Source organism: Anoplopoma fimbria, chromosome 1 (assembly GCF_027596085.1).
Source record: "Anoplopoma fimbria isolate UVic2021 breed Golden Eagle Sablefish chromosome 1, Afim_UVic_2022, whole genome shotgun sequence".
In the NCBI taxonomy this organism is placed as follows: domain Eukaryota; kingdom Metazoa; phylum Chordata; class Actinopteri; order Perciformes; family Anoplopomatidae; genus Anoplopoma; species Anoplopoma fimbria.
In genome coordinates this window covers 3917625-3940930 of record NC_072449.1, presented here as the reverse complement: position 1 = coordinate 3940930, position 23306 = coordinate 3917625, and the positions used below count along the sequence as shown (strand labels likewise).

At 41.3% G+C, this 23306-nt stretch overlaps 1 protein-coding gene across 1 annotated transcript; it reads left to right on the top strand.

Moving 5' to 3' along the window:
- Positions 1-20995: 20995 nt before the first annotated feature.
- scg2a (secretogranin II a) lies at positions 20996-22903 on the top strand. Its single transcript, XM_054605130.1, has one exon. It carries the CDS (start codon positions 20996-20998, stop codon positions 22901-22903), a length of 1908 nt encoding a protein of 635 aa, XP_054461105.1.
- Positions 22904-23306: the final 403 nt, after the last annotated feature.

The window sequence follows — 23306 nt, the reverse complement described above, 5'->3', positions numbered from 1 at the left end:
GTCTCACGGTATCGCCATCTTGGTAAGGGAGGAGTGAGTGGAGAGGTCTTCAGTTGGTTGCAATTCGGCTGCAATCTCTGGTTTTGACGAGTAAAGCTAATGCTGATGTGTCTTAAAACCTGCATTATTTCTTGTAAACATGAGTTTATGGTCTCAATCTCTAGTTTCAAGTCTTCTTCAATACAGCATGATGTTCATTTAGAACAAAATGGAGTAAACTAAACCATAAAACAGAGTATGCTTTAGGGCGGGGCTACCTTGTGATTGACAGGTTGCTACCAGACCCGTATTTGGTGTCTCTACGTCATTCCTCCACAGTCCAAATATGGTCACTTCCGTCCACTGGTTGCAAAAAGGATTTGGTCAGCAGAATCCTCATCGCACTCTCTAAGAGTTCCCTTAAACAGAGGAGCCTTTTCCTGCCAAATCCATCAATATAACCATTTGCTATAAATGGTCAATTTCTTGATGCGTCTCTGACTGAAAGTGCTAAAAGTTCCATTTTGTATCTAAGAGAAAGCAAACAAGGACAAACAGAGCTCCACTAGTCTCTTATATTGGTTAAGAGAAAGTGCAAAAGTTATTTCTTGACCTTAAAAGTACATATTTGACAAATCAATCCAATCTCAACTTTTCCAAGGCTTTTAACTGTAACACCTGGTCTTCATCCATTTGCTCGGTTGTCATGGAGATGGATCTTTCATCCATTGATCCACTACTTCCTGAAGCCATGCATCTTTGCTCAAAACTAAATAGTAAGGTTATATTTAAACAATTGCAGCTGCTGCTTTCTTACAAGCTAGTCTTCAAACACACTTTGGAAGGAATGTTCCACCATTTTTTACACTGCAGTCCTCTTAATACCTATTATTTGCTCCAGTCTTTTTATTTTTGTTTTAAATATCCCATATTTTCAATATTATTATCAGGTTTATATAGTTCCCTCCAGAACCACAGACGACATAGAACTTTTTATAGGCTGAATAATAAGACCGTTTTTCACCTTGCATTTAACTAAAAGGCCACATATTGTAGAAAGTGATATTTCCATGTCTTTTTTTAATCATAAAGCAGGTCTAGGTGCTTTATAAATATTGAGAAAAAGTATCAAACCAAGAAATGCACACAGCCCTCTCGAGAATCCTGAAATAAGCGCTTGCTCACAAGTGGATAACTAAGACTACTAAATGTCATCACGCCATCTAGTCCGCCTTCCCAGCCTCGTTGTGTATATTTGCTCATTTGTCCGTGGTGTAGTTTGTTTACAGCCCAAATGTTAGCTTTTCACTTCTGCTGATTGCATTTAATGCCTCAAAAATCATCAAAGTCGAGTTAATCTGTGAGGATTTTCTATGCTGACCAAAACGTGTAAGTATAAGCTTCATTTCCGCAATAATTTAGAACCCAATGTAAGAATCTTTTGGGATTTCTGTAGAGGGAACCAGTGCGATGCTAACTTCATGGTTAGCCTACAAAGATACTTCAGACCTGCAGAAGTCTATACATTCACCTGTAGAAGTGTAGTTAAGTTCCCTTTTTCTTAAAGAGACAGGAGCGTTTCAGACAGGTGAATATAGGTTTAGAAAAGCCGACAGATTGAGGAAAATGAAGTGTTTTCATTAAAAAAACCTTAACATCTTCAAGTAGAAACAACAAAAAAACATCTATACACCTAAAAAATGTCTCCTTTAACAAAATAATATAGGCTTTTTTTAAATAACTGACATTTTGGGGGGATTATATAATGAGCAATGGTGTAAATGCATCTTAAATCCTTGAATTTGGTTCCTTCTCTGAGCATAAATGTGATTAATCATGAGCTGTTCTCAAAGGTCACTCTCACATATCTTTCGATAAATGTGTCTTCAAATAGCTCTTTGAAAGCACACTTTTGTGTAACTCCAATAACTTTTAATATAGACAGTAAAACTCACAGAGTGTGTTTTTATAAGAACAAAGTCTCATAGCACTATAAGAAACTCAAACAGATGTCAGGTTGAACCTTATACTTATTAGGTAAAATGTTCTCATCAAGCTAAAACACACAATCACCAGCAGGCCGAACCGAGTTTACACCATGCAACCGTTCCTCATTAACACCCAGATTGTGTGACATTATCATCCGCCTAATTAGCAGCTGGCAGGTAACAGCCTTCAACACGTAGAGCTGCTGAATGGTGCAACAGGCTGTTTGGGGACCAACAGCATAACAACTGTGTGTGAGTGGAAGGCAGACTGTTTATGTGTGCATGGGTGGGTCTGCAGAGCAGTTATTTATACTAATGAACAAGGTCTGTGCAGAGGTGTGTGTGTGTGTGTGTGTGTGTGTGTGTGTGTGTGTGTGTGTGTGTGTGTGTGTGTGTGTGTGTGTGTGTGTGTGTGTGTGTGTGTGTGTGTGCAGAACAAAGTAGAGAAGGATGGAAAGAGAGTCTTTAAGAAGAAAGACTACAAGCCAGCCATTTCATTGAACTTCTGCCACACACACACACACACACACACACACACACACACACACACACCACACACACACACACACACACACACACACACACACACACACACACACACACAGATTAATGTAACTGAACTGTGTACCAAGATAAAAAACAACCAGAAATACATCAACCTGCTCCTCCCCTGTGAAGAAGAGACAACAAAGGAGCTGAGCTGAGCTGAGCCCAGAAGTCCCACAATCGTACATTACTATGTCACTTTCATAGCCGTTTTCACCATAAAACGATAAGAATTGTGGAGAAAAGCTTTATACTTGAATTTTTGGATATTTATCGACATAAATACGTTCACATTTAAAGCTGCACTTCTATGTTTATTATATTTATAATGCACCAAATGTTGTGTTAAATAAAAAAGACAGCTGAATGAGACTACTTATTAATAATGCATTATATCACTGTTGTTAACAGCTGCATGTGTTTCATTACATTTTTGGTGTTCACATTATATCTTTGACCTGTTGAGTGTGTGTCTTTGTTGCGAGGGAGAAAGAGAGAGAAAGGGACACGGTGTACAATGAAGCAACAATAGAAGAAGAGACTTATGACTCATCCACTCGGGGTATTTATAGACAAAAGGGACAAAAACAGAGCAATAATCATTACCGGCGGATGTCACAAAATGATAATTTTGCATGGAAAGGCTGTTCTATTTGTTATCTTCCTGCCTCCAGAGTGGAGAAAGAGAAAAGGTGAATTAGAGGAGACAGAGAAGGAGCAATAAATCCAAACTACAACAACATAACGACTATGGTTGTTGTCAGGGAAAAGAACGTGTCTATTGTTAAGAGAAACCAATGCTGACTGCTGGTAGGACATGGAATGGGAAAGGGATATTGAAATACAGAGAGTAAATACTGCAGTAAGAGTGGATTCATCTTTAATCCACTTGGTCACTCATATCTGTGATATCTTTCAGTCTCTACTCAGAGCTTGTGAACTCAGGAGACGATTCAGACCCAAATTAAGAGCTTTGCTTTGTAGCTCAGTCAAAAAGACAAAGATGACTTTTTTTCCATCTAGGGACACATAGTGGTTTGGGTTTAAATTATTACTACGTAAATGTAAGGGGAGCTTTGTCATCAAGGTTACAATAATAACCATGTGGTTAAGGTTAGGGAACAATGGTTGTCATTGTTGTTATAAAGACTTTTATTGTATTTACTGCCGTTTGGAAACAGAAAACAAACAGTGGTGTGTTGGTTTTTACATCGTTTTCCACAGTTTAAGGTCTGACTGGCGCTTAATGATGTCATCAAGTTATGCCTCTTTTTATGCAACGGTTTAATGGCACCGACTGGAGAATTAGTGCCACCAACTGTTTACCTTGATGCCGTCGACTCCTAATATTAGCATAACAATAGTGGAAATGAATGAATTCACGTTTACCTTTGCAGGTTTTACATTTGTGTGAAAATCTGACTTAATGTTTTTGCCTGTTCTTATCATCGATAGGAGATTATGTATTCCACCATGTGAGTGTTTGTGCATCTCTGCGTCTGTCTGTCTGTCCTTGGTTAATCTTGTATACTACTGGACCCGTCAATATAATATTTTATATTCTCGTGGTTGCAGTAATTCACACTTTTTGAAAACATATTTTATTAACAACATATTTTACTGTTTTATACCGTACTGACTGCTGACTCACTGCAAGTGATCCATTTTGGACTCTGCTACGAATCACGAATTGTTCCTCCCTCAATTTGCACGCCAAGGTCAGACAATTGCATGTATGTATGTGAAACTATCGCTTAGCAAATGACAAATAGAACTGAGCTTTGACTACAACTTAACACAGTATGAGACGAGAGCTAGTTAGCTGTTAGCAGACAGCAGCCAGCAGAGTCACGTAGTGTGTTTGGCTAACAGAGCTAACAGCTAAGGGAACTAATCCCACAGCAGGACTGATAGTTTCAACAGTCAAAATAAAGCATTACACAGTGAGCTGCAGTTTCATCTGATTGCACTGTGCAGTCAGATGCGTAGTTTAAAATATGAGCGGATCTGTTGAGACGTGTGAGTGAAAAACAATTCTGAAACACTTGTTGTCTAGATGCACAATTGTGGTTTGTATTCATTCAATCAAACATGAGACCTGGCAGAGGTCTGTTCTCTTACTGTGTACCTTTTTATTGCGTGCTGCATGTTCAGCTTTGTACAAACGAGGCGAACTAATTTCCCTCTGGAAAAATAAAGGTAATCAATGAACCAGTCAAGCCGTCTACTACAGCACTGATGGACACTTAAATGTTCTTCTTAGACTTGAACAAGCGAGCAGACACATGCAGACACTTGTGCAGCTTAAAAGTGAAAATCCTTCTTTATTCTTCCACGGCTCGGTCTGTGCATTGGTATGACTAAATTATCTCTGGAGCTACTCTTCATACAAGAAGAAATGGTACCATTGAAAACTTTAAATCCCACAGAGGTCTGGGGATTATCCAGAATTAACTGAACTTCGTTTTTTCAAAGAAATGTTGCATTTGAGTTCTTCAAATATCATTTGCTATGTCGAGCACCATAAATCAAATTCCATTCACCTCCATTGTATCAGTGTGGTTAGATACCACCATAGGTATGAAGGGGGAAGAAGCATTTTTCTATGGGTGAAATTATCCTTTTAAGTCACCTTTGAAGTGCTCTATGAATAAATGTTTGGTTCTGAAGGAAAAGATTTTGGATGGAAAAGAGTACAGTTAATAAATGGATCCAAATATACAGAAGGGAACACACTTTTACGCCTTTCCTTTCTAAAGAAAACCCCTGAAATCCCCAAAGCACCAAACGGACGTGTTGACCGCAGTCGCCTGATAATCTAAGGTTTTTGAGGACCAATCGAATCCTTCTCCTCTACCACTGTGTCCCTGATGAGTTCACAGACCTCTATCAACAAGTTGGGCTCCAAATCCACCGACTTCATTCCCTGAACAGTTTAAGGAGTAACTAAAAGTTCTCTTTCAACAATCCATCGGTATCCCCCGCTGAATTCAGCACCTTTAATGAGAACACGGAACAGTTTTCTGCAGTTTTACAGTTTAACTCACTGCAAAAAGGCAAAGTTTAAAGAGTGTGATACTGTGTGATTTACCACCAACACACATACACACACACAGACACTCAACTAGAATGGATCTCCACATCAACAGCGACCTTTCATGACACGTCTTTCATCCCAAGCGACCTGTACATTTCTCTGTTTTTTGCTTCTCTCATCACTTCCGTGACATTTACAGAGAGAAGCTTTTGATGGAGCCAAGTGTCAAGGCTGCTGCTTGACAATAACTATTACGTATGTATGATCATTTGACGGAGATCTTATGGTGTCACATGGCCTCCGTGTATGTAGAATAACTATCATGTCCTGATAACAGCTTTAAAAAGTATATGAAACTGTTGAATCCCAATTTAGCAAACCTTATTTGTTTACTTTATATAGACAAATACTGTCATACTTAATACTGTGGTTACTGAAGCATATCATTGAACAATTTATGTATGATTACTCTCATTTTAATCAAATGTTTTATTTAAAAGTTATGCTTAGCTTTATTCATTGTTTTTTATTTTGGAATATCTTTGACATCCTGATGAATTCAATGCATATTCCTCATTTGTACATCCTGTTCTATAAAGCTCGCAATTTTTCAACCCCAAGTCCAGAATAAGCCGTGGAGGAACAACCTTAAATAACATTTTGAACGACTAACTTAAATCAGACACGTATTCTATTGTAATTAATTCCCATGCATGGTGCTAATCACAGTGACGTTTATAGCTTATAGCGGAGCTAACAGCTAACATTAACGGAGGTTACATTGAATTAAATTATGATGCATTCAAAGTCTACTCAAAGTAGTAAAGATATCATGATATGTTCAAATGTCATTAGTTTTGCAGGTATTTGACCATTAATTAAACTCAATAAAAAGACAGTTTTTTATAGTTCATCCTCAGGGGGCATGACTTCACTAAAACCCAAAATTTCAACCTCATGTTGACGCTACAGGAAAAAATCAGGGGATCCCAAAAGTCAGTCGTCCTCATCCTCTGGGGACCATGATATTTTCTATACACCCGTATACTGGATCAAAGAGGTTGGACCGACAAAAATGATACCATGAATTCAGTTGGTGTTATAGCTCCAGAGAGCTTTGGGAGAATCACACGTGATGTCTGAGCTCCGGCGTGCGTCATGACAGGTCCACTGTCTCGTCAGTTAACTGACTGTTTTTGCAGACAGAGCAGACAGGACTTGCACACACACACACACATATATAAATATATATACGGCATACACACATCCTCTGCTAATCTGAGATGTCTGCACGGGTTTAAAGCCACTTGAGCCTGGCTCTCAAAGATCGATATGTAAACCAAATCAATGGAGCCCAAATAAGAGATGCCCACACTGAACAAATGATTGAACATTAAAAACTGACTTTGCCTCATTCTAAGCAAATACTGGATGCTCTTGTATAGCCTCGCCAGGGATTGTTAAACTCCTGTTTTCTCTAATCCTCCTCCACAGGATGTTTCGACCAGTCAGGAAATCATTTAGCGAACAAAACACCCGGGGCAGACCAACAAATTGGTTCTTTTCTTGGCTGTCAGAATCGGCACTCACATCCGTTTTCTTCTCCCCTGTCACACATCAGACGGCCGCCGGGCCCCCTGAAACACTCGGCCGACATCTATCTTCATTAGCCGCTTCATCTTTTCATTTCGTGACTCCCTTACTGTGAAACAGAACTACACACACACACACACACACATATACAATGCGGGTGGGAGGAATTCATCTTGGAAGGTGTCAAAACAAACTGGATTATCTGAGGTGTGTTGACGGAGGTTCATTGTGAATTCAATTAGCTTCCTCGGCACGGGAGGACGAGAAACTGAGACCCCCTGTACTTTTTGTGTCATGTCATGTTGATGCCCACACAAAGAGTTTGATTACAGGGGGAGAAAAATGACTGGAATTATACTGAGTCACTGGAGAGAGTGAGAGGGGAAAAGTGCACGAGGAGTGTGTGTGTGTGTGTGTGTGTGTGTGTGTGTGTGTGTGTGTGTGTGTGTGTGTGTGTGTGTGTTTTATTGAACGGTCTGCTTTTACTGATATAACCCTAACAACAGAACAGAACACACACACACACACACACACACACACACACACACACACACACACACACACACACACACACACACACACACACACACCTGCTGATCTCATGCATCATCTCCATGCTCTCCTTCGCTCTCCTCCAACAATGGATGTCACTTTGCTCAGGTGCACAGCTGGTATCCATGGAGACCAAAAGATAGTGCTTCTTTGGATGGATGCCCTCCCGAGCAGTGGCTATAATGTAATGTCACTGGACTGGCTGTGATGCTCATGGGAGCCACATTACAAACACACACACACACACACACACACACACACACACACACACACACACACACACACACACACACACACTCACCACTTACTCAGGCCTAACTTCACACTCCTAAAAGTGAAGTGTTGCATAGAGGGGGAAACACACAAATGTGTTATTTTAAGTATATAACATTTATATCAGGCAGCAATCTCCGGGTCTGAAAGAATGCCAATGCAGTAGTGGTTTGAACCTGCATTCTCTCTCCTGTCCATCAGGGGGCGACTCCTCTGGTTGTATAGAAGTCTATGAGAAAATGACTCTACTTCTCTCTTGATTTATTCCCTCAGTAAACATTGTAAACATGAGTTTATGGTCTCAATCTCTAGTTTCAAGTCTTCTTCAATACAGCATGATGTTCATTTAGTAAATTATGCTCCATTTAGAGCCAAATAGACCATAAGGCAGGGTATGCTTTAGGGCGGGGCTTACTATGATTGACAGGTCGCTACCACTACCAGATCCGTATATGTCGTGTCTACGTAACTCCTCCACTTTCCAAATATGGTTACTTACGTTCATTGGTTGTGAACAACATGGCGACGGCCATAATCCAAGATGGCGACGGCAGTCCATCAACCAATGGGTGACGTCACGATGACTACGTATACTTCTTATATACAGTCTATGGTTATTGCCACTATTAGCCAAGGTTAATTTTACACATTTAAAAAAAAAAATGATAAAAGCTGCGTAAGAGAACAAAACGTGAATATTGGGAACGCGATCATCGTAGTCTAAAGAAGTGAATCAGGTCCGTGCTTCGTAATGCTCGCTGTAGCTCATGCAGCACCAGAACCAATGATCCATTTAATGCTTCTGTCCAGACCTTTGCTATCAGACTCTTGTAAAATACAGAATGCTGGCAGTAAATTCAGATTAATCAGGGGCGGTTAAAATGGAGACGGACTCGCGCCGAAAGTGCGTGTGTTGTGAAAATGTAAATCCTCCATCAGAGAGGCATTTCACGCAGATGCATTTTCATAATCAGCTGTTGTAAAAACCGCAGTCAGTGAATGATTCACGCTCTGACGACACGGAGCGGAGGGGCGGAGGGACCTGGACCAGCTTTCTGCTCTCCCTCAGAAACAAATCAACACCGAGGCACAACTTTGCATAATGTGCAGATGCGGCGATGTGATTTCAGGTACACACACACACACACACACACACACACACACACACACACACACACACACACACACACACACACACACACACACACACACATACGCTTTCCCATTTCACTTACACAAAACCTGACCTATGAGTCATCCCGGCCGAGCATCCAGACGCCCCTCTCTCCCCTCCCTCTCTAACCCGCCCGATGTCACAGATGGATGCTGCAGACAGCCGCAGTCCTAATGCTGCTTCCTGTCTCTCTCTCTCTGGGCACTCAGCAAACCGCCGGGCTCAGGCCCAGTTTAACCGGCAATTAAAGGAGCCATTCGTCATCGTTCACCGTCACCGAGAAGGTGCAGGGGCTGGATAAACCGAAAACAAAAGAGCTTTGAGAAATTACCCCACAAACACTGAATGTCAGAGTGGATTCCAATCATACATGTCTCCGGCCTGAGAGGAGGGACTAATGTGGGAAATCATCTGCAAAAGAAAAAAAAGGGTTTGGTTGGAATCAAAACATTGCATGACTCTTTGCTCTGAGTGACGCACGGCTTTATGGGAATTTGAAATTGCCCAATCTGTTTCCAGAATTGATTCCCTGTGGTCAGGTTTATTACAGAGGGAGAGGCACCTTTCTGCATGCCTCTGGGACAATCACTTACAAATACATATCAGCATGGTGGGAGCTCTTGTGGTCCAGTGCGGAAGATTTATATAATAATATAATACAATACATATTGTTATATACATTTATTTTACATGTATCCTATCACTGTGTCATAATTTAATGTAATGTAATGTCGATTAAAAGGACAATTATTTAGCGTAATGTGCATTGAAAAATCGCCCTTCAGGCAAATCTAGCCATCTTTCTTGCAGACAGCTATTAGCATTAGCTTATCCTCCTCTAGTCCTCAAAAACAGTCTGGTAAGCTAATGCTAGCTAACAAGCTGATTTGCGATATTAGAGAAAAAGCAATTTTAGCAACGTTATTCTCATTTTTATTGAATTGATTGTCATGTGATGGTGTGAGGGGATCTGTACCAAACAAAGATGTTTTCTTAAGACTGTAGAATATGATGTGTAGGCCAGGACATCTCTGCAGCACCAGAATCTTTAATCTAAAATTATATTTTGACTCACATTTCGCCTCAAATAAACATCGTGCCTCCTGTGATTTAGAAAATTGTAGTAAGACATATTGCCTAGACCTAATAAAAAACATATCTTTCCATATTTTTCCATATTTTTCCATATTTTTTCCATATATTCAGAGCAAGTCAGAATCATTCTGAAAATGAGAGAGATTATTTATGTGGTATTTTTGCATGAATAACTAAAATATGATACAAAGTCTCTGCCAGAATCCAACTGATGAAATTTTGAAATGTGGCGCAACAACAAGGTCACAGGTCATGCTGCTGTAATCACCTGTTGAATCTTTCCGTACATGAAAAAATGTGGACAAAGGGCAGCGGAAGTCCTTTACCTGAACTGAGTCATACTGAAGCATCTTAACAGCTTCTAATGAGCCCGAGCATGTGTACACTTAAAAAGTGTTAGAACTGTCAGGTTGATGTTATTCCCGTATGACAGCAGTGTGGCGTTTCAGACACCGCTTTCTAAACAGGAAGTGTCACTGCTGCGAATGTAATGTGTTCTGGCAGGGGTTTTTTTGGTCCAGAGGGAAGACGGTAACACCGGAAAAACCTGAGGGTGTGTTTGGCGAGACGGAAAGCTGCTACTGACCCTGCAAACATTTTGACTTTTAAAAAGAGGATTATTTGAGGCAGTGTTTGTTGACAGAGGACAGAAAAGTTGGAATGAATGCAGCAATGCTCCCTAAATCAGTGTTGACATTTTGTGGCTCACACCTCAAGTCACACAAACATGATATATTAATGATGGCATTCAGTGACAAGTAAATGCAGCACTGAGTATATGGTAATTCTTTAGGTTGTATCTTGCGGTGTGGTTGAATTAGACGTTATATTGTAAAGTGTTCCTCATATTTTGTCCACTCTGAGTAGAGAAGGGGACAAAATATCAGGTACATAAAATAAAAGTATAAACGTAATTCAACGAGGGACAATTTGTTCCAAGAGGGATATGTTGACCCTGAACACACCACAGTTAAATCATACAAGACCTCATACATCATCGGCAGAGGCCACGTTACAGGCATGAACCATATATTCACACACACACAAACAGCTGACACAAGCAGCATTAATCAAGTGTGTGGACACCGGCTTCAACATGCCTAACATATAAACAACACACACACACAGAGATGGCAGTTGTAGGAACATCAGCATATCATCCAACTGTACATCCAAAACTATAACAATAATATTAAAATAGTCAACTACAGTCCACAATTGTAAATTAGCGTACTTTTGATGATTTCAGCCGTTGACGACGGGTCTTAGTGTTGAAAATTGACGTGATTTCACTATCCTGTCAAAGAGTTGACAGTTTATATCCAACTGACAGTTGAAAATATTTTTTCAAAAGTTAGCAACAGTTTGTTTTGGGTGTTGGCCACATACCTGTAGTTATAATTGGCACTTTTTGAGGAGAAACTGGCACAGGAGTAGGTTTCAGTTGTAAATAACGGCCGAACCTGGCGGCGACATCTGGTTCTGAAAGGTCAAGCCATTCCGGAAGTGTCTTAAACTAGCACTATCTCTCCCGGCCATTAGGGGGCGACTCCTCTGGTTTTAGGGAAGTCTTTGAGAAAATGACTCTACTTCTCACTTGATTTACTACCACAATAAACATTGTAAATATGAGTTTATGGTCTTAATCGTTAATTTCGAGTCTTATTCAAGACAGCATGATGTTCATTTAGCAAATTATGGTCCAATTTTAAAGTAAAATAGACCATAAAACAGGGGTTGCTAGGGCTACCTTGTGATTGGCAGAAATCCAAGATGGCGATGCCGGAAATGTCGAACTTGAGGCGTGAGACTGAACGGCGTCAAGGCTTTTTTTTGTGAATAAATTAAGCAAACTGCTTTGTTTCAGAAATATTCTTTTTATCTTTACCAACACTGAAAGCAGCTATGTTCCTCTGGTCAATCAAAGTGCTCGGGTGTTTCGGTTTGACCAGTGACCCTGTTACTGTCACTTGTTAAACTAAAACAAACTCTTAACCTACTTCTATAACTAACTAGCTCTATAATACAAAAACAATGCTGCTTCTTTATTTCCATGACTTCTACCTTCAGCTTAGATACTGACCTATTGTCTGGGTCGTGCAGCCCTGTCAATGATTTCTATGTAGCCTTCAATAGTATTAAAGCTTTGCAAAGTTCTCATTTTATAACGAGTGACCTTACAAAAAAGTCAGCCGGCAACAGCTCATGGTGGTACATCGTTTATGGTGATAGTTTTCATTTCAGATGCAAAATCAATGGTCACTGTGAAGAAACAATAAGCCTGCTTTTATCTACTTCTGTCTGAAAAATAAGTTGTGAAAGATTACTCCTAATTTTGAGTAATCATTCTAAACTGCGCAAACAGAGAACTAGGCTCCGTAGCAGCATGGTTTCCCTGCACTTTCACCCGATGCATGCTGGGTGAGACTCCAGCAGGAAAGATTAATAGCATACATTGACGCCACTACGAACATGAAGGAATAGATCTAAAGATGCACACTCAGCCACCTTAGGGAGAGTTAAAGGCCAGCGCCACATGAGCCGAGGCTTTCATGGCAGAAACACATCAGCAGGTTGGCCGAGCTTCGAAGAGTATGTGGCTCCCTGTGTGGTCTGTGTTCTCATTATGACGTTGGTAATCAGGCACAGAAATCAGTATCACCCTAAATGTCCAAATCCCTGTAAAAATTGGTAGAGGTCCTTTAGAATAAAGCATAGTTTGACTAGACTGCAGAACAGTTTTCATATTTGTCTGTGTCTATTGTCCTCCAAGGTTTGTTTTATAGGAAACCATTAGCAGATTAGGAAAACAAATATCTTAAAAAAAGAGGTCTACTGCTCTTCCGTTCCCGACCTTATTGAATCCGTACATCAAAACAGTGTAAGTCGCTCCCTGCAGACAGCTTCTTGTCAGAGTGATGGGACAATATATCACATGAGAACCTCTGTTGTCGGTGTGCAGCTGAAAAGATGCCACTCATGATGTGAATGAAATTAAATAGCAGCATAAAAAACGGCATCATGTATCCAACGAAGAAACAATAAAAACTCATAGCAGTCTCTACTCGGAATGATCTAAAAGCGAAAACAGAATGCAGTAATTGAATATTACGGTGCATCACAGATGACACATTTGGAAAAGGAAAAATAGAGATTCAATTATAATTTAATATCTATTTATATTCATATCTAAGAGGTAATCTGCACCACAGACTGGTTCAGGGCCAGAGAGTTGGATCTGATTGCCGCTATGTCGACCTGATGAAAAAGAAATAGCTGATTATAAATATTTCAAGAGATTCTGTGCAGTGGGAGCTTTGGGAATCGAGAGAGAGAGAGATAATCAATAACCAGAAGCAACAGATACCAGATCTGCGGCAAGTTTATGAAAAGGAATGAAAAAAAGTTTAGCTTGTAGGAGCTTCAGGACAAAGAGAGCAACACTGAAATAAAGGTTGAGGTAAAGGTTGAGCAACAGAATTTAGCTAAAGTTATGATTCAAGCTGATTCTTGTTGACTGAATTTAAATATATATTATATATTAACTACATTGTAACCCAATCACTGCTTTGTGTCACAGTTTCACAGCTGATTTTTTTTTTCCAGTGGCACAGTGTATACTATGGGTTATCCAGTGTCAATATATTTCCATTCAATGTGGCTTTATTTGCATGAAAGTGTCAGAAAAAAACAATATTGCCAAAGCATGAAAATAAAAAAGAATTTGCATATTAACACAACATTACGAACATAACAAACAAACACATCTCAGTGTCTGTCTTATTGCTATCCACTCTGGCTCTGAGGAAGAGGGTGAACTCCCTGTAAGTAAACCAGGAAGCCAGAGAGCTCAAACTGGGGCTTACTGGTTTTATCCCTGCAGAACAGTAAACCATCCTCTGTGACTCCATCTCCTCTTTTTCTCCTCTGTAATGCAACATGGTTTATTCCAGAACCCCCCCATTGAGCCCCCTTACGTGCCGACAGCACAACATCTGCTCTGTGACTTCAAGACCGGAGGAATGAAGCGGAGGTCTTTTTCAAAAAACGGCAACATCAAAGCTTAGGAACATGAACAAAATGTGGATGTTTTTCTTTTATATTCCTCAAAATGCAGTGAACCCTAATGGTGTAACTCGGCAGCAAAAATATGAGAATTCATGCTAATGTGTTAAGATGCAGAGCTCCATAAAACCAGGATATAAAGAAAATGTGCTCCCTTTCTTTATAAGCCCTTCAGACAACTTCTCTTCATCAGTGTTTTATTTATTTATTTTTTATATTCCCTGGTTTTTTTCTGGGTCTCATCAAACGTCTTAGGCAAAAGAAAGACGGGGACTAGAAAGAGAGAAGAAACATCGTGTGCCATAACAGCGGTGAAGCCAAGTCGCTGTATGATGTGTTGTGACAACGCTGATGAAGAGTGGCCGAGAATAGACGCGAATGAGTAGGAGGTAAAGAAAAGAGAACATTGTCTTCTAAAAAAACCAACACGAGACATCTTGTTCTATACAGGTGAACGGAAGTAAACTTAGCAGAAACCTCAACTATAGTTACAGTAACATAGAACAACACTGACGTGAAACCAGGTTGGTTTTGTGGAAACGCGTTGACTTGACCAAAGTAGTATCGTTGTGTTTTAAGGGGTTACATCATGGATGTATTAAAGGGGACATATCATGTTCATTTTCATGTGCATACTTTTATTTGGGGTTCCAACTAGAACATGTTTACATGCTTTAATGTTTATAAAACACTTTATTTTTCTCACACTGTCTGTCTGACTATAACTGTATTCGCCCTCGGGCTGAAACGCTCAGTTTTAGGTGCCTGTCTCTTTAAGAGTCCCCTCCAGAAACAGCCCAGTTAGCTTTAATCGGCTTGCGAGAAAAATACTGCGCACCTTAGCAAAGGTAAATACAGCAAGTCTTTTGAAATAAAATGTTCTAAAATGAAATAAAACTGTTAATAAAAGAAAAGTAGCAATAGAGGAGAAAGAATAAGATTAACATTTCATGATAATGAGATGGTGTTTTAACAATTCTTTTAAAATATGGTTATTTATTGAAACATTCAAGGAGTGATACATTTAATCTGATGTGCTATTTACTAATGGTTTGAGCTGTAAACAGAGCTATGAATGTTTATGTGTGGTGATACAGATCTCAGTCGGACCTCATCATGTAGGCCCATGTTTTAATTTTCTCATACGTGCCAAATCACCTGCTGATTTAATTTAGCCAAAGTGGTCTGATTGCTTTCTGCTGTGTTCTCCCCACAAAGCGATGGCAAACCGAGTGACTCATGCTCCTAAATCATTCTTTAACCTGCGGCGGGCCTTTCCTGCTCATCAGGACGTTACAATGGGGTTTGAGCACTGTTACATAAAATGGTGTTTTTGGGGGATAAAGTACTTTTAAAATGAGGTCCCTGCAGTCTTTAACTGGTTGTGACACATAACAAACATTTAATAAACGTCAGGCTCTTTGTGTTCTTCGTCTAGTAGTCTTATGAGAAATGTGTTTTTTTGGGAACAGGATGATTTCATTGTTTATTTTATCATTTCGGGGATCGGTGACAAATCTGCCCCGGTGTGCTATAAAAGCCTCGGAGGAGACTCTGGTGCCACATCTCACATTTCACAAAAGAGCAAAAATTGATGCATCACACCTGCTTCCACACACACACACACACACACACACACACACACACATACATACACACACACACACACACACACACACACACACACACACACACACACACACACACACACACACACACACACACACACACACACACACACACACACACACACACACACATAATCGACCAGAGAAAAGAGGATGACGTCAAACCCTGCAGACCCATTCACAACCTCTCTCTCTCTCTCTCTACGTTGTGCTTCTGACAACCTGAGTTAGAGAGCAGAATTATTGGCTGTCAGGCTCGGTGGTAATGAATGGGCAGCAGCCGCTCAGTCGCCAGGGACAAACACACAGAAGGAAAAGGTCCAGAGGGGAAGAGGAGATGATGCTCTTGACCAGGAGAGGTGAGTGTTTGTGTGTAAAGAGCACTAATGGATGCTATGATGGGTCCGAGACCCCAAAAAACATCATGATTTATTCATTAATTCATTTAAAAATGACACACAAAGCTTTTAAAGTGTTGTAAAATCCCTCAAAACAATATTTTCTCAATCAGCTACAATCAGATTTAGAATCACACCAACCAGAGGATGTGCATTTGCCCATCCATCATTAGAAATTCTTTATAATAATTGTGTCTCTTCTGGAAAAAATAGAGTAATGCCCAAATGCAGACACACACACAGGAAGTAGGAGGTTAATTAAAGGTGATTTTTAAAAATAAAACGTCCAACCAGAACTTACACAGGATGTGAGGCTGGTGAGTCAAAAAGGCAATCAGAAGATCAAAGTAAAACACTAAAACAAAAAGTCCATAAACCACCAATATCCCAAAAAAGAACAACAGAAAATCCAAAATCTAAATCCAAAATCCAAGGAAACAGACAAACAAAACACAAGAGGCAAGGAACTTCAAAATAAAACAGGAAACATAACCCAAGATCATGACAAATTTATACATTTATGACATAATGATCCCAACTCGTCTTGATCAGTTGATGGTTGCTATGGAGATGGGTCTGATGTTGAAATTCATACATAGTACTTTTAAAACACCTTGTCGCTTTAGGCTTAAAGATTTAGCTTTAAAGGTCCACTTACTGTATTTTTCTGGAGCTTTCAACCTTATTACAAGGTCTTCATCAGCAGATGGAGATTAAAAAAACTGATGAAGTATGTATTTTTTACAATTGTATTTTTGCAAGATTTTTTCTGCTGGTCTTAGGGTAGAATGCCCCAGAAAGAAAGCTAGTAAGTGGACCTTGAGCTGGAAAAATGAACTTTGACAAGATGAAATAGATTCCATCTTGATACTATTTTTTTATTCTTTATTATTAAGCATGGGTGAAGGATTAACTGATAAAAAAACAAATAAAGAGGCACACTATCCAATTAACATTCTGCATGATGAGATTATAACCTCAGGTGACAGTAAATGTACCAGTTCTTGTGCTGGGAAAGTTTCAGAATATATGTGACCCAAAACAGTCAAACCCCCACCGCTGTGTGCGAAACAGGAAGAAACTACTAATTGCCTGCGAGAAACTTCTCATTTGACCCGAGTAAAACCTTGTGTTTTTTTTTTTCTTCCTCCAGTGGACAGGACTGTGGAAGTGGGGGCGGGACTGAGCTGTAATTGGTTTCTGTTTACCAGTAATCCTGCCACAGAGGCACAACCACAAGCAATTAGCCAGACAGCTCGGGCTTTATCAGTACAAAACTGGCACTCTGTGTGTGTATGTGCATGCATGTGTGTGTGTGTGTGTGTGTGTGTATTAGTCATGAGGGAGAAATGTAATTAGGCCGAGATTGAAATCAGCTCTTTTGTCCTGGTTTCTTTTGGTCTCCTGGTTCTTAAATGTCTGGTATGACAACATTAAAAAAAGGCCGATTTTTATTCTAATGAAGGTTTCTCTCAATGCGGTCCTTCAAAATAAAAATAAAAAGACATCAAAATATTTGATGTGCCTCAATATGAATCCATAATAAGCAGCAAATGTGACAAGACTGAGCCTTTTAAAAGAGCCTTAATAAGTTTGAGAGGATGTGAGCGTATGACTCATCGCTCTTTGTCTCCACACAAAGTGCTTTTCAAAGCACCAGAAAAAAAAAAAGATTCAATTTGGGTTGTAATTTTCTCAGAACCAGAACATGTCGGTTCCCTTAAAGAACATTTTATCAAAGGTAAGATATTGTACTAAAAGCTCCAAAACCAGAAATATAGATTTCATGCCGATCACACACAATCACAGATTCTGTTGTTTACGCTTTGTGCTTCATTGTGAGTAGAATGTCAAACCTAAATATGTCAAAAACATCTCTTTTTTCTGTACACAGAGAAGTATTTATACACTGCAACTGTGACAAAGCTGAAAACAAGACAGGAAAATATTCCTCAGAATATCAGAGAAGCAGGTCAGTGGAGGATAGCCTGAGCTCACTTCAAACACGACGACGAAGGGGGAATTTATGAATGAAACTTCCAGCAGCCCACACACACTCTCTCTCTCACACACACACACACACACACACACACACACACACACACACACACACACACACACACACACACACACACACACACACACACACACACACACACACACACTGATCTGTACCAGACAGGATTTGACAAGCAGCCAAAAATAGAGACCACAGTGCAGGCTTGCTGACGAAAGAAGTACTCTCTCTCTCTCTCTCTCTCTCTCTATCTATCACACATCACACACACACACACACACACACACACACACACACACACACACATGCACACACACCCCTCTGCAGTCCCTCTGTCACCCCGCCCGTCTCGGGCTTTGGCGGAGTCCGTATGTGAGTCATCGGTGGGCTTCAACCCGCCTCTCTGACTCTGAGTGCTGCAGCAGAGACACAACAGCCGTCACTGACAACGGCCATTCAACAGACACTACAGTGAGGGGAACATTACAATGAGCCTTAAATGCAATGAAGAAACAAAAAGAATAAAAAGAAAATATTTATTTTGCTTTTATCTGCAATTAAACGCCATTTATTTAGCATTAAAGGGGCAATAAGTTAGTTTATTTCACCCCTGGAAAAGCATGTGTCGACTTACGGTATTTAACAAAATGCCTACATGTCCTCTTCATAAAACCTTCATAAAACAAGCTCATAAACCTCACAATATTCATATTAAACAGTCTTATCAGCCTTCCAGTCAGTCAATGGTCCTAAATATAGCCCCATAATGAATTCATTCATTTCATCACAAGCTGCGACAGAAGCCATTATTATGCTCTGGGTCAGAACTAGTTTCAGCTCATCTTCAAAGAGGGAGAAGCAGATTTCGTTTGGCTGACTCAAATGAATGAGTATGTGTGTGTGTGTGTGTGTGTGTGTGTGTGTGTGTGTGTGTGTGTGTGTGTGTGTGTGTGTGTGTGTGTGTGTGTGTGTGTGTGTGTGTGTGTGTGTGTGTGTGTGCGGTTGCGTATCCTCCTCCATCATCCTCTGACGCACGAGTCAGGTGGTTCCTCTAATAGCAGGAGGAGCTGTCCGCGGTGCTGAAACCAGACCCGCCACACAGAGAGATGCTCAGCTCACTCACGACGCTGCACTGAGACTAAAATACAAGAAAAGGTAAGACTCTGGTGTTATTGACTGCACGAGCCACGGCACACCTCCACTCTGGGGTTTGGTTACTCTCACAGGTATAAACAGAGAGGTTTAGTTGGGGTTTTTTTTTAAGTTACTTTCTGTTTCTGTAGCTCTTTACCAACCTGATGCACCAGGGCTGCTGAGGAGAAGAGGTCGACCCGCAGCTTCTTTGTTCTCATTGCGCTTCAGATGATCCACAGTTGCATGCACTTATTTATTTTGTAGCTTATAATTGCTTGAAAAAAAGAAGTTTTTTGCAATTTAAATTCAGGTTTTGGAAAAACTAAAGAAAAAAAGTAAATAGATAAAAAAAAAAAAAGGGGAGCAAATTTTTTTTTATGCATCTGGTGTGTTATGCATCTTTCCTATTTGCATCCTGTTTTAGAAGAAAAAAATGAAATATATGCATGCATATGCATCAAAAACATGTTTTTAATGCATTTTGCATGCATGTATCATATTAGCCCAGAAAAACAGGAAATCATCTAAAGCTTGCATAAACAGTGATAATTGGGGGTTGAGAGGTTTTCATCGGTTAAAGGAAAGGTTCCATGAGAACGAACCGGGTTACCTAGACAACGGGGCCGTGACTCACGGAGAGCAGCAATTTGAGGACTAATGAGATTTGTACGGGAGCTGAATGCCACTGCTGTTACTGCTGCTGGCAAACAGAGTGGTCCTCAAACAGCAGCAACAGGCGGGGGAACGGAGGAGATACAGACACTGATGACACAGAAATGTGTCCTTTTTATTAATATTAATATTATTCTTATTAAATAGAAGGTTGAGAACCAATTGTTTCTCAGAAATCTTTACATTTTTGCTTTGATTGAAGCTTCTTAAATCATGACAAATAAAATTTTTAATATATTTTGGAATTAAAACAAGCATGATTCAAGTTAAACAAAGTCCACCGCATGTAGAAACTGGGTTTATTATAATTATATTAATTATATATTTTTTTCATTATCATTATTATTATTAATTAGAAGGTTGATCAGCAGTTTCTTCTCAGCAATATTTTTTTCAGATCTGTCATTTTTGCTTTGATGCAAACTGTAAGAGCTGCATAAATCATGACCAAAACTCTTTTATTAAAATATTGGAATTAAAATACAACAAGCAGGATTTAAGTAAGTCTGCCAAACGAGGAACTGTTTTTTTTTTATTTACCTGGCTTTTGTCAGGCAGTTCAGATATTAAATAGAATTATAGTAAAGATGAATTGAGATATTAAAGCTGGTTTACACCGGAGAAAAAAAGTCTCCAATCAGATTCTAAAACCTCCTGCCTTTGGATCAATACAAATGTCTGCGTGGTCTGTGATGTTATCATCAGAGCGGACATTTAAAGTGATGATAAGAGCAGATGACATTTGAGAAATGCCAGAGCGGTAACGGCTGGGAACCTGTTAGCTTAACGTGTAAAGGTCAGTGCTGACATGAGTCTCCTTTGTCTTCTCTCCGCAGGCGTCACCATGCCGTCACTCCTCCAGAGCTCCGCCAGACCTTTCCTCCTCTGTTCTGCCAACCTCCTCTTGATCCTCCTCTTCCTCGGCTCCCCGGCCGCACACGGGGCTTCTCTCAGAGAGCACAGACTGCGAGGAAGTGAGTCAGACTCCCAGAGGGGCGACGTCCTCCAGACTCCCAACGTCGACATGCTCAAAGCTCTGGAGTACATCGAGAGCCTCCGTCAGAGAACCGGCACCGACTCCCAGCAGCACGGCCCCCTCGCTGCAGGGTACGACGCCTTGGATGACGCTGAGAAGCTGCGTGCCATGCTGAGGCTGGCTTCCAACCCTACGCAGAGCAAAGATGAGGAGGAGGAAGAGGAGGAGGAGGAGGAGGAGGGGAGGGAGGATAAGAGCGAGGAGCTGCTCCAGGCCGTTCTCAGCACCCTCCAGCAGACGGAGAGAGCCTCCAAGCCGGCTTCCGTCCGCCCCGGCGCCGATGGTGCAGGCACGACGGACGGCACGTATCCCAGGGTGCAGCAGAAGCAGCACAGCATCCTGCCTCACAAGAAGCTGCCGCTGCTGTTTGAGGACGAGGAGGAGGGCGAGGGGGACGAGGAAGAGGACCCGGAGCGCGAGAGCCCCTTCAAGCGCACCAACGAGAACGTGGAGGAGAAGTACACGCCGCAGAACCTGGCGACCCTGCAGTCGGTGTTCGACGAGCTGGACAAGATGACCAGTGTGAAGAGCGTGCACAGGCGCCAGGACGAGGACGATGACATGGAGGAGGAGGAGGAGGAGGAGGATGCGGGCGATGATGATATGTTTAACGTGAGGAGTGTGGGATACGAAGACGGGGATCTCTCAGACTGGGGTCTGCTACACGATCAGGAAGAGGAGGAGGAGGAAGAGGAAGACAACAAACACGAGGCAAACAGAGGGCTCGATTACGTCGACGACAACGACGAGGAAGCCGATGAGGACGACGAAGAGGACGACGGTGAAAGCTACCCGGTCAAGAGGTCGAACGACCCGGACGACGTCGCCAAACTGGTAGACTACTACCTCCTGAAAGTGCTGGAGAAAACGGAAGAGGAGGAGCATAAACGAGAGATAGAGGAAGAGGAGAAAAAGAGGGCAGAGAGGAGGGCGGCTCAGACGCAGTACAGAGACAACGTGGATCCACGGGCCATCTACCAGCTCATCCAGATCTCACAGAAATACCAGATCCCACCCGAGGACCTGGTGGACATGCTCAGAACCGGAGAAACCATGAACCAAGACATGTCACGAAAGAGCAACGGGTTATCCCGAGCAGAAAGCAAGCTCTCTCAGATTTCCCCGAGGAAGACGCACAAGATTCCCGAAGCTAAATTCTACAGCAGGCGTTTTCCCGACAGACAAAAGAGCCCCGAGGAGCGGAGGACGGAAGAGATACTGAACATCCTGGGGTTGGGGGCCGCGGAGGACCGAGCTCCCGTCAGGAAGCAGAAGCAGTACAAAAGCTCACTGTCACGACTCCACACTCTGCCCGCCGGGCGTTCGAGGGAACCCGCTCCCACGCAACGGCGCCCTCCTCCCGTCGCACTAACGGACGACTACGACGACAGCGTGGACGAGGACGAGCTGGCGGCCTATCTGGCGGCTCAGATGCTGGCGCGGTACCAGAAGCCGGCGTACAGGAACAACAAGGCGAGCCAGAAGCGTGACGAGGCGGGACAGGGAGCGACGGGCTCGTTCGAACAGGCCTTTCAGGCTTTTTTCGATCAAATGGACTCAGATAAAAGCGAAAATGAAAAGAGACAGTCGGAGGGGGAGGAGAGGGGAGGAGAAACACAAATGCAGGGCTTTGATAGTGAGGCGGTGATGAAATTGCTGAGCTCCCTGAACCCAGAAACTGAAGAAAGTGACGCCAAAACTGCAGAAGGAATATAAAGAAGGCTAAAGATAGATATAAATATATAGTATATATAATGTTTTGGTGGAGGGAAGGGGGAGAATAAAGTATTTTGAAGAATAAAACATCAGTTATTCTGTAGGTTTACAAAAATGTTCCTATTTATTAGCAGAAATATGAGTGTTTGGACATTCATTTGATGCTTTTTTCAGTTTTTTTTAAATGAGTTTGTTGTTCAACAACACTTTACAACCTGTACATGTGACTCACCAGCCTTTCAATGCACACACACACACACACACACACACACACACACACACACACACACACACACACACACACACACACACACACACACACACACACACACACACACACACACACACAACCAAAATCAGTGTTGGATCCCATAGATTCACTTGTGTTTTTATTTATTAAATA

Excerpts from the sequence above, each read along its gene's own strand:
- scg2a (XM_054605130.1), top strand. The coding sequence starts at position 20,996 with ATGCCGTCACTCCTCCAGAGCTCCGCCAGACCTTTCCTCCTCTGTTCT.